This window comes from Oryza brachyantha, chromosome 10 (genome assembly GCF_000231095.2).
Source record: "Oryza brachyantha chromosome 10, ObraRS2, whole genome shotgun sequence".
Classification (NCBI taxonomy): domain Eukaryota; kingdom Viridiplantae; phylum Streptophyta; class Magnoliopsida; order Poales; family Poaceae; genus Oryza; species Oryza brachyantha.
The window spans coordinates 8,668,933-8,681,327 of record NC_023172.2 but is presented as its reverse complement, the minus strand read 5'-3'; the positions used below and the strand labels follow the sequence as shown (position 1 = coordinate 8,681,327).

The following is a 12,395-nucleotide window of genomic DNA, read 5'->3' as shown; positions in this document are numbered from 1 at the left end:
CTGAAAAAAAGGGAGGGGTATGTCAAGTAGTGCAGCTAATTTAAGCTATGTTAGTTACCAGTGTATTTTAGATGACGATTTGAGGATCTTCATTTTTCTTTTAGCTCGTTATTTGTCACTTGGTTGAGTGAGTGCGTGTTGGCTAGAGAGAGGGAGAGAATCATATATACATGGAAGAGAGACAAGGGACGTTAAACTAGTAATTAAATTATATATATATATATATATATATATATATATATATATATATGTGTGTGTGTGAAGGGAGTAACTACACCTGGTACACCTGGTACTAGGATCTAATTTTCATATATATATATATCCTACTATCCAGTGCGGTTACTCTATTCACGTATAAGGTGAAGAAACACCTCCATATTTGTCTCTGCTATGATCCAACATAAAACACATGCACCGTTAAATCTCATATGAAAATGAAATAGCTATATATGGAGTCTATGTTTTTTGATAGGTGAGAGTAGAAAATGTTTTTTTGATAGGTAAGAGTAAAAACAAATATAGAAGTGTTTCTGTACCTTAGACGTATACACTCTATTTTGCACCTGGTAGCAGGTATATATAACTGAACTAATGATGCATACACTCTATTTTGCAGTACCATGATTTGGAACATGATAGATTGAATTAGACACCTATGTGTCGATCACGAATTCACGATTACAGTGGTGTGTTTAGCAGCTATTTATTGTGCTGGCAGGTATATAGTGCATCATCTTGATCCCTTAGTAATATAAACTCGGTTTAGTGTTAGTTGTCGTACTAGAACCAGGAATCAATATTTTACTGATATAACAAAGATAGGAGTGGGGCTGGAATTTCTACTGAAATACAAATTAATCTGAAGCCTTTTTGTAAGTTCAAAAAAAATCAATAATTAGACCCGAATTTCCTAGGTTAACCGCGTAGTGTTGGCAATGTACGTATATATAATTGCATTCCATCCAAAACACCACAACACGATTGCCCGTAGTCCTTAGACACAACCAAAAAAAGCCATGAAGCTAACTTCTCAAATATTTTTTTTCTAAAAAGGAAAACTCTAACAAAATATATAACAAATATTAATTCTAATAACTAATTAATTACCAGTTGCAAGTGCTCCATGCATATTTAATCCAAAAAACAATTACCAATTGCAAGCTAGTCTGCCCCATTAATAATTCATTCGCACGCAGCCAATAATCCATCAGGATACGCAGCAACGTCACAAATGTCAGCAATTAATTAACTGTCCATACGTGCAAGGACGTTTGCAAACTATATACTCCTGGGATGTCAGCAAAATTTTCCTTTTTGCCCTAATCTCTCATCTCAAGAATATAATGTCAGCATCTGATGGATGGAATCGATGATGAACGGTGAAAGAGAGAGATTGCTATATATGTCCTGGCCATGCCTGCCTGCTGTAATTAATTAATGGGCACCCTAATCTAATGAAATTAATGACGATATATCTGACGCAGGGCACCAAACAAAGGCAAAAACATGACATAGCTGACAGCATATGCATGTCGATCTCTATCTCAGACACATACCAACCAATGCACACAGAGAGACAGAGAGTATGATCAGTTCCATTTTTTTCACTTCTACTTATATTTATAACTTAAAACTTAAATCTTTAACATTGAATTGAATTTGTAGTAAATTTTAGGTTTTTTTTGTTGTAGTTTATTTTCAGTTTTGGCTTTTAGATTAGAAAAACACATATATAAAACTTTTATTTATAAATTACTTTTTATTTATAAATATGTCGGTTTTTTTTCAAGATAACCTCAAACCGCCCGTCTCACTCTCAGTTGCAAGTTGCCGTGACTTGCAACTGTGCAGACAAGTTTTGGATAGGTGGAGAGGCCGATGGTTGAGCTTGCTGTAGGTAAGATTGAACTGAGGCCTTCCTAAAATTTTTTCCAAAAAGTATCACATTCAATCTTTGGATATCTAAATAAAGCATTAAATATAGATAAAAAAATTAATTACACAGTTATGGAAAAAATCGTGAGACGAATTTTTTGAGACTAATTAGTCTATAATTACCCATAAGTGTTACAGTAACCAATATGTGTTAATGATGGCTTAATTAGGCTCAAAAGATTCGTCTCGCGGTTTCCAGACGAGCTGTGAAATTCATTTTTTTTCATTTGTGTCCGAAAACCCCTTTCGACATCCGGTCAAACGTCTGATATTACATTTACAAAAACTTTTGCCATCTAAACACCCTGAATGGATATATAGCTAGAGACCACCAGCAGCACTGCACACAGGTGCTTGATTGATTAGATTCTGACCTCAGATCAGCATACATGCAGGGTGCTTCCACTGGCATATAGAATTATGATCTGAAACAGATAGAAATCCTCATCTGTAACAGGCGGATCAGCCATTTCGAATATTTTAAATCGATGATGTGCAACCTTATCTGGAATTAACTACACATTATGACCACCGTCAACACTGATTGAAAATTTCAGGAAAGAAAAAGAATGTAAATCGGTAGCCAAATGGATCACTAGAACGATCGAGAATGGTTCATGTTAGAAAACGGTTGGCAAATAAACGATGAACATGAATAAATCAATCACAAAAGCCACGAGATTTAATGTGGAAAAGCACGGATGCCAGTAGCCAGAAAATATCTTCACTACATTATGATGACGAGACAACGCCGAGTGATGGCTTATAAGAAGTATATATGACTTATAACAGCCAGCAAATATCTTCACTGTATCAAGCCTTCGGCCCAAGGCTTCGGCGATAGGCCTCCGCTTCGCTCTAGCGAAGTGGCTGTATACGAGCACAAATGAATTTAAATCATATATATATATATATATATATATATATAACTCAACAGTGTGGACAGTGGATGCATTTATAGACAGCGAACTACTTAGCGAACTACTTAGATATATGTATTACATCTTCCAAATAGAATACTTATTATATCTCTGGATACGAAAAACAATTAACTAATCCGAATGGATCTAATGTACAATTAATACAAATAAAATGACTAAACAAGCGATGTCTCGGATGGCGATAGCTCGCTCTACTTGAAAATTTAATTAATGTATGCGTGCCCATGATCGATAAGAAACAAACAAACAATAAATAGATTAATTAATTATCTGAGCCTGGACTCGACTCGACTTCATGGGATATATATCCATCATATTATTGATCAATCAATCCAACAGCTTACACTGTTGGTAGATGGATTTATTACAACACAGTAGCTGAAAGAAAACACAAATAGCTACGACTTGCGAAATAAAATCAAAAAGATTAAAAATTGGCCAAATTAATGTAATTAAGACCATAGCTTGGCTGCCATATAGGAGGTTCATACTTGGGCCCACAAAGCGGCGTAGTTGGGCCTTTTGTTGATGAGCACGCACACCTTATTTCTACAGACAAAAGTGTCCGTCCAATAGAATCAGCCCAGCCGATAACTCGTTGGCGAAACTTGAGTTCAGACTAAAAAAAAAAACGAAAGGAGATATTCTCGTAATAAAGTGAATCCCATCTCTCTCTCTCTCTAACAATTCGCTTTGATGCAACCTCTACAAGTGATGTGAGTAAGTTTTAAAAATTGTCATATCCCGTTTGCACTTACATGATATAAGAGAGGAGAGTATTGAAAAGAAAACAGACTGCATATTTATAATTAGATACAACACAAACTTCAAGACCTGTGTATATCAGAAATGAACCAGGTACCAATGATGCACTCTCCCTGTATTGTATTTTCATAGATAACATCGTTCATTTTTTTGGCATACGTTTAACCATATGTCTTATTAAAAAAAAATTGTGCAAATACATGAAGATATAAGTTATAATTAAAATATTTCTAGTAATAAATTCCACAATAACCAAATAAATAATAAAACGTATGGCAAAATATCAACTGTGTCATCTACTAAAATTCAAAGGGGTCATGTATTTATGTTTAACATGCCAGTAATACATTTATGTATAATTGTTGTATGAGTTGACTTTATGTTAGCTCTGATGATATGAAAATATTTTGTATTTAGCAGCTTCTTGTATTGATCTTGCTGCTGTGGACTATCTCGCAGTAGTACTAACCTTTTTTAAGAACAAACACCTAATAGCCAACACTAGGGTGGTCACCCAAGCTAAACCAGTTGGATTGGCACCTGGGGCGCCCTATTCTTTTTGAATAATTGACACAGTATCATATATGAATTATCCATACCACATTTTTAGAAGAATGATGATTTCTTGATGAACTTTATATTCTTGTTTGCTTAGACTTTTTATTCTAAGTTATTTACTAGGTTTATATATGTAATATTTAATTATTTCTAATAAACAAATTGATCATTTGTCTATCTTTATTTGCATTTGATCTTATAAGGACAGGCCTAGCTAGGTGGGCTTAGGATCCACTGCAGTATTACAAGGCAGCAGACAACCATCATTCATCTAGGTGATCTTAGGCCATTCAGAGTGCACCTATGTGTATGAGAGAGGAGGTGGGAACGAGTAGCCTCCATAAGGTTTGCGTGCCCTTCACAAGGAACGATAGCTTTGTCGGAAAAATGACAAGGCCATTGTGCATGTATGCGTTGGGTGAGCAAGTACCTCCACCTCGCGTGGTGCCACGGGAAGGTGGGTGTGTGGGGGTGGAGGGGTGGATGGAGAAGCGACAACTACAGACAACATACCAAAGACCCTACACCACCGCTAGACTCGACCGCGTTGCACGTCGAAGTCACCATTGGATCTAGAGGTACAAACTCTAAAGAACCTTGTTAGCCAAAGTCGAAAGAAGCAGGCCCTATCCACGTCGTTAGGCTCGTCATCGTCCCCTTATTAGCGTTGCCTAGCTCATATGGCAGCTAGAGGAATAGGATAGAAGGGACGCGGGATAGAGGCGCGGGCTCATGGAGACTATCGACTGCAGCCTCTTACTGCGAAACATCTTGAGAAGCCACCGTCGGCCAAAGAGGGAGGAACACCAACTAGATCAATGGTGAGGAAGGCGGGAACAAGCGGCACAAGATATCTCCACGCCTCATCAGTGCAAGCCAGCATTGAGGTCGTTAATTACTAGATCTTCGTGCTCCTCCGGCCACATTCCCTTGTTGGGTTGCCGAAGATCCTCATCATGAAGCTCCTCCATACTACCCTACCTATGTCTGGATTGATCCTTCAAATTCACATGAGGTGTGGAGGGACAGCGATACGATAAATCTCCAATGCTCGCTATGAGCAGTGCTTTAATACTACGCTGGTGACTAAGAGATGGAGTGGGGAGAGTGGGGAATTTTGGGTTGATTGTATATTATTTTCTAGATTTATGGTGTTTTGTGTAAAAGCATGGACTTCTTATAATTAAATTTATAAAATCCATAGACTAAGATACCAAATGCTAGGGGCCGACATGAAAATTTGAGCCTATCTTTGAAGTTGCATGCAATGTGAGTCAGTGAAAGATCAAAGTTTTGGATGAGTGGTCTCAATCTATGTGGCGGTTCAAACCACTCAAATGTAGGAACTTGCACTATAAATGCCCTTAGAGAATATCATTTAGCAAGTGTTTGTTTTGTCTTTATATTTAAACTTTCTTACGTAGCCTGAATTGTAATGAGCGAAACCCGATAACCTTAACGGGTAAATATTTTTGCTCGAAAGAAATTAGCTTTTCCTTTTTCTTTTGCTCAGCTTAGCTCATGTTCATTCTAGTGTAGAGGTCAGGTTATATCACTACAAGCTATTCAACGAAATACATGTACGAGAATAACCATGATTTATAACCCTATAATGGGATGCTCAAATCATTGAGCCCCAAGTAGTAGTCTCAAGACCCAAGATTACTGTTGGGCCACACCCCTCCCAACCTATTGTGCCTTTGCATGGGCCAAAAAGGTCTCAACCACTAAGTCGAAGCCACAATATCACACAGCCCTAGCCATACCAAATTAAGCCACAAGGTTAAAAATCTCCTTACACCCGAATGGGTTGCTTCAAAAATCTCTACATCCTAGGAGAGAGATGGGGAAGAAGAGACAAGACAGTAAGATATGACCAAACACTACCCCAGGTTGGCTGCTCTTATACATTTCGCTAAGCCATGCTCTTAAACACATAACACTTCGTGGAGATAGCCCTTAAACATTTCATCAAAAAGTCACGTACCAAACACCACCAAGACACACAAAAAAACAAAAAACTCACTCTCCATCATTATTTATTGCTCCTTCCTATCTTCTCTCCTTGCTCATGAATGGGGTGTGTGCAGCAACCATGTCGTCAAGCGTCTTTGCACCCACGACCTATCACCAAGTGCGTCATGGTGGGTGATGCCACCATAGGCATCCACGATGGTGGGATTGGCTCCTTCGTTGTAGCCACGCCATCGTCAAGGCCATTGGTTGTCATTGTCGACGCCATTTAGGTCGCACCACACAACCACCAGCATCAGCGGAGGCCGTCAACGGTAGGGGTAGGCATTCGGTTTCTTTAGTCTCGGTATTTGGTCTTCATATAAATTTTGTTCCGAAAAATAAGGACCAAACAATTCAGTCTTAGTCTTTTCGATCTCGACCTTGGTCATGACCGATATTCACCAACAACTTCATATATGCAGAGAGAAAATGGAAATTTTCAACATAAAAATCACAAAAAATCTCGCAAGCATGTCTGAGTAAAGACTCTTGTTGGGTTGCATGCCTAAAAGGAGTCGAGATGTGAAAATCAGAGTTTAATCCTATTGAACCTAGTTGTTTAATTTGGGTACTTTTTTGTTAATTTGATCTTTTCGGTTAACTAATAAGAGTAACGAAATTTACTAAATGAAATTCAATCTTCAGTACCTAGGACCAAATTTCTATCTCTCGGTCTTTTCGGTTCAATCTCTCGGTTCAGTCTTTTTTAGTCGTCGGAAACCATCGAGCTTTGACTCAGACAGTGGAGGCTATAGGCGGTGGGAGAGGGGCACTTGCACATGGGCACGAGCACGGGCAAACTGATGGGGGACGAGTGGTGAGGTTGGCAATGTGGTTCGCCCAATGCTTAGACACATTGTTGCCTCGGTAAGATTTTCCCTTCATTCTTCCTCTTCCTCTATATTGTTTACAACATCTAGTTCTTATGAGATTGTAGATATTAGTTTTATTCGTAAATTATTTTTGTGTTATAAATATATCGTACGATGAACACCCCCTAACTTGCGATTATCATGCTAATCACACGTATCGCCAAGGTACAATAACGGTTTTTGGCGATACGGTTTCGCAAATATCGTCTCAATTCAAAAAAATGAAAAAAAATTAGTAGAAAAATCTTTAAAAAAATCATGCGATAGTTATGTTTATCCTAAAGTTAGTGGTAAAGAAAATTTTGAAAAACAAAAGATGAATTAATTAAAAAACTATCAAAAGGTGAGAAAAAATTGCACGGTCCGGAATTTAATATTGACACGATAATTGTAGCAAACCACACGATACTTGCAGCAAACCGCATGATTATTGTTGTATTCAAAATCACGTGATAATCGTAACAAATCATGCGATTATCATGATCGAAGCCGTGATTATCTCCATCTTTAAAATCACCGCGATAATCACACCAAACCATGCGATAATTATGTCAAACAGCGTGGTTTGATGTCCAAAACTATGACTATTTTTTTGAATTTTTTTTTTGAATTCGTATAATTTTTTAGTGATAGTCGCGATTATAGTTGCTCCGCTTAGAACTGGTTTCAGCACCTTCAACGGTAAATAAAACCCTGGTCTGGACTTGAGTGAAACTGGGTGAACATCGACCAGACCAAAAGGTCGTGCAATCCATCATTTGCTTCGTTTGCTTGCTTTTAAAAATCCACAGCCCGTAGCTTTACTGTGTAACGGCATTATCAATTGAGTATCATCATCATCGGTTTATTCGCTGAAAGATGAAGGCTTTGTTTAGCTTACAAAATTTTTTTACAAAAACATCAAATCAAATCAAGTTTTTGACATACATTTAAAGTATTAAACATACTTTAATCATAAAACAAATTTCAGATTCCGCCTGAAAACCGCGAGACGAACCTTTCGAGTCTAATTAATCCGTCATTAGTATATATTAGTTACTTTAACATTTATGACTAATTACATACTAATTAGACTTAAAAGATTCATCTCATAATTTTCTGTATAACTGTGTAATTAGTTTTAATTTTTCATGTATATTTAATATTTTATTTAGATGTATAAAAATTTAATCGGATGTTTTAGGAACTAAACAGGGCCAAAAGTAATCCCCAAAAAGTAAACAGTAAAAAGAAAAAGAAGCCGACCAGCTTAACGGCTAGTCCCGTAATAGACGGAGGAGAAAGACAGAGTTCCAAACCATCCGAACCGTCCATCTCAGATCTACCTCATCAGATCCAGCCACGTGTCCACGTGGCCTAAACTAGCCGTTACGTCCTGCGCCCCGCCCTGGTCCCCGCCGTTCGGCCGGGTCGCAAGTCGCAACCCACCCAAACCCCACTGCGATGTGGGTCCCCCTATGCTGGATCCACGTGTTAGAACTCGGAAGCCGGTGGGCCCCACGCGGGCGGAAAGGAATCTCATCCAACGGCTAGTTTTCTCCGCTTCGAATGCGGCGGCCGCCGCCTATAAATACGCCGTCCGCTGCACGCCTCGCCTTCCACTCCACATCCAGCGTCCATCCCTCCCACCTGCGTGAATCTCGAAGCACTTCTCCGGCAACGAGCTCTACGTCTCCCCACCACCGCGTCAATGGCCCGCCTCGCCGCCGCCGTCCTCCTCGCCGTCCTGTCGGCCGCGGTCGCCGTCACGGCGCAGCAGAGCCCGACCGCGGCGCCGAAGATGGCCCCGCTGCCCCCTCCCCCGGCGGCCAAGGCCCCCACCGCCTCCGCGCCGTCCCCGGCGACGACGGCCTCGCCGCCCGCCCCGGTCGCGATGGCCCCCGGCGCGTCGCCCTCCGACGCGCTGGCCCCTGGCCCCGCCGACGCCGATGCCGCCGCCGCGTCGGCCCCGTCCAGCACCGTCGCGACGCCCGCCTCCGCGCCCACCGCCGCGGCGGGCAAGAACGCCGCCGGTGCCGTCTCGGCCTCCTTCACATTCGTCGCCGTCGCCGGCGCGTTGGCCGCCGCCGCCGCCGTGTTCTAGATGAGCTAGCCGTGGTTTCGCCACCGCCGCTGTTGATACCTTGTACTCTACTTGTACTCTGTTCTCGCTTCTTTTTTTTCGCCATTCTTTATTTGTTCGATTAATTCGAGACCGAGAGGAAGATGCATTGAGAATGAGACCTTATTCAGATTTTTGTTTTCTTACAAGCAGAGTCTGTTCAAAATTTCCGTCTTTCATTACATTAACATATTTTATACAAGATCAAGTGAAATAATATTCATGACACAACTAAAGTGAAATCTGAAAGTGACTTAAAAAATACTGCAATATTTTGTTCAGATTAATGCAGAGAATAGCAATACAAGTTAACCGATTCAAATAACATAATTTGAGCCGGTTTGAGCAAACAGTATGTACAATTGGTTTAAAATTTTCTCTTTTTTTTTTTACATTTCATGAACATAAGAACATCAACTGAAATAATTTTCAGGACAACTAAAGTGAAATCCTTGTAGTCTACTTGTTCAGATTAATAAAGAGAATAGCAATACAGTTAACCATTTTCAAATAACACAATTTGAGTCGGTTTGCACAAACACTATGTACAATTCGCAGGTTTGAACTAAAGTTGAAAGTCTGAAAGTTTTAGTGTTTCTTAATGGTGGGTTTATGCTTGTGAGCATCTATAATCGGCTCGATCATCGCCTTCACGTCCTCCTCGATTTCCTCAACCTGCAAATATGCACTCAAACAGTCAAACTTGATGAAATACTTCTTGAAGGGAATCATATTTCAAATCCCCGGTTCGACTGGAAATTTGGCGGGATTTTATTGACAAAGATTCAAATTCAAAGTTTGAAATTTGGCAAAATCTTTACCCAGCAGAAATATGATTTTGAATTCATAGACATCAAGCTATTTACTGCTGTTTTTTTTTTTGGTCTACACATGATAGAGTAGACCCAACACAAAGGCAGGGTTCATTTTTTCCAATTGAGTGCTAAATTCCGACCCAGAGTGGCATGACATTTATCACCGAATTTTGAAATATTTCAATCAAACCGAGTTTTACTATTTCAAATTGAATTCTCGAAAGCCATTTAAAATTTCACTACCTTGTGGATGATGTCCTGGGCGAGATGAGCCTCCTCCGCGACCTCCTTGGACGCCTGCTCCACCAGCACCGCCGCCCGCCGCAGCCGCCCGTTCTCCGGCAGCTGCTCCGCCACCTCCGCCGACGCCCTCTCGGCCGCCACGGCCACCTCCTCCGCCACCTCTGCCGCCATCTCCGCGGCGTCTTTCACCATCTCCATCTCACCTGAAGAAGAAGAAGATGGTACATACATCACTCACGCACGCGTATCACCTGTTCGACGAAATGCGAGAACCAGTATGTGTGTGTGCGCGCGCGCTACTTTGGATTCGCAGGAGCGCCGCCCACTTGGACTGCAGGAACGGCGCCATGGCGGCGACGGCGGAGGCGATGGCCAATCTTGCCCTGCCACGAATTCGGAATCACGCAAGAAGAAAAGAACGAAACGGAGCGATCAAAAGTGGGCGAGATGCGTGCGAAGATCGACTTGATGCTGCAGCGGATCAGACTCGCGGACGATCTGCCGGCGTACGTACCAGGTGAGGAGAGGCGTTCGTTCTCCATCCTTCTGGCGCCGCGGCGGCGACCGTGTCGCGCCGCCGGCCTCCCTGCAAGGGCCACGGCGGCGATCGAGCTCAGCGGCGCACAGAGTAGAGGCGGCAGAGCAGAGGCGGAGCAGAGGTTTCGAGAGTACGTACGTGCGCTCCACCTTGGACAGGAAGGGCCTCCGTTGATCCAACGCCGGCGGCGGCGGTGCTCCCGCGCCGAGACGGACGGTTCGCCGGAGCCCCTGGCAGTAGAGCGACGCCAGGGACCTGACAAGCGACGACATTTCCCTCAAACGATCAACCGATCACGCATGCGTCAGTGTGTGTGTATATATAACATACACCAACTGTTACCTCTGTTTCAAGTTAGAGAAACTCCGACAAAACATATAATCCCTCCGTCCCTAAATATTTGACACCGTTCATTTTCTTTTATACACGTTTGACCATTCGTCTTATTCAAAAAATATACATAATTATTAATTATTTTTATATCATTTCATTTAAATTATTATATATACTTTTATGCATATATATAGCTTTACATATTTAAAAAAAAATTGAATAAGACGAATGATCAGACGTGTATTAGAAAGTTAATGACGTTAAATATTTAGGGACAGAGGTAGTATATAACATATAGATTGGTTTATGGATAAATCTAAAAAATATTAAAATTTCCTGAAACAGCGGAGTAAAAAGCAATACAGCTCGGATGCATTCTTTTTTAGCTGAAAGATAAAATATTTATATGATTTTTTTATAGTTATTTAATGATGTAAATGATGAAATTAGGTACTAGAAAATTTAAATTCTATTTTAGAAAGACAAGTTGATGAACTTTTATATATAAACTTTTTTAAAAAAAACACACCGTTTAGTAGTTCATGTAAATACCAAAAAAAATCTGAGAAAAATATTAGGTACAGAACGCAGCCCACGGAAGGATGAGGCTAGCTAGCTTGCAAGGAATGTCAAGTTCCGAGCTGATCTGATATATCTAAATACGTGGTAAAGGCATGCCTACGCATAACATTGCTTGCAAGCAGCGTTGTGTGATGAGGCGTGCCACAAAAGACAGAAAATCACCAAAAACAACCACAGCAAGCTAGGCTTGCAAGCAACAGGCAAAGAGTTAATTGATGAACTTTTGAGTGTTCTTTTTTCTAATCATTATTTGTTATTTTAGGACCTAATCGCAGAACGACATATTTCAAGCACAGCGTCGTTATAATGTTGATGAAGGTGCAGGGGATAGGCGCCGTACATTATTTACGGTGTAAGTGGTCTCAGTCAAGTGATTTCAGATGGCACGTAGACTGATGCCACTGGTTAAAAAGAGATTTCTCCCACATTGTATGTGGCTTCAATCATAGCTGAAGTTTTATATGTTAGCCCCTAATATTTTTCAATTAGCCCTTATATGTTTTTATTTTACTTAGAAGTCCAAACTTTTACACATTGAACCTCATAACCTTAAATTAGTATACTTTTGCTATTTACTAATCCACCGACGTCCCTTCCTTACCTACCCCTTCTACGCCCGACGTCCCTCCCTTTCTCTTCCCCTTCCAGCGGTCTCTCTCCTTCTGGCACCCTTCTCCTTCCCACTTCCCTCTTTCA

General features: G+C 40.8%; 1 protein-coding gene across 1 annotated transcript; it reads right to left on the bottom strand.

Moving 5' to 3' along the window:
- Window positions 1-9,478: 9,478 nt before the first annotated feature.
- LOC102720183 lies at window positions 9,479-11,061 on the bottom strand. The gene is made up of 5 exons (XM_015841786.2): window positions 10,923-11,061; window positions 10,761-10,832; window positions 10,547-10,629; window positions 10,247-10,449; window positions 9,479-9,863 (listed from the first exon to the last, which is right to left on the bottom strand). Exons 1-5 carry the CDS (start codon window positions 11,054-11,056, stop codon window positions 9,777-9,779), a joined length of 579 nt encoding a protein of 192 aa, XP_015697272.2. The 5' UTR covers window positions 11,057-11,061; the 3' UTR covers window positions 9,479-9,776.
- Window positions 11,062-12,395: the final 1,334 nt, after the last annotated feature.

Excerpts from the sequence above, each read along its gene's own strand:
- LOC102720183 (XM_015841786.2), bottom strand. The coding sequence starts at position 11,056 with ATGTCGTCGCTTGTCAGGTCCCTGGCGTCGCTCTACTGCCAGGGGCTC. Across the intron at positions 10,630-10,760 it reads CGAACGCCTCTCCTCACCTG|GGCAAGATTGGCCATCGCCT; the intron begins GTACGTACGCCG and ends AATTCGTGGCAG. Across the intron at positions 9,864-10,246 it reads CCCAGGACATCATCCACAAG|GTTGAGGAAATCGAGGAGGA; the intron begins GTAGTGAAATTT and ends GCATATTTGCAG.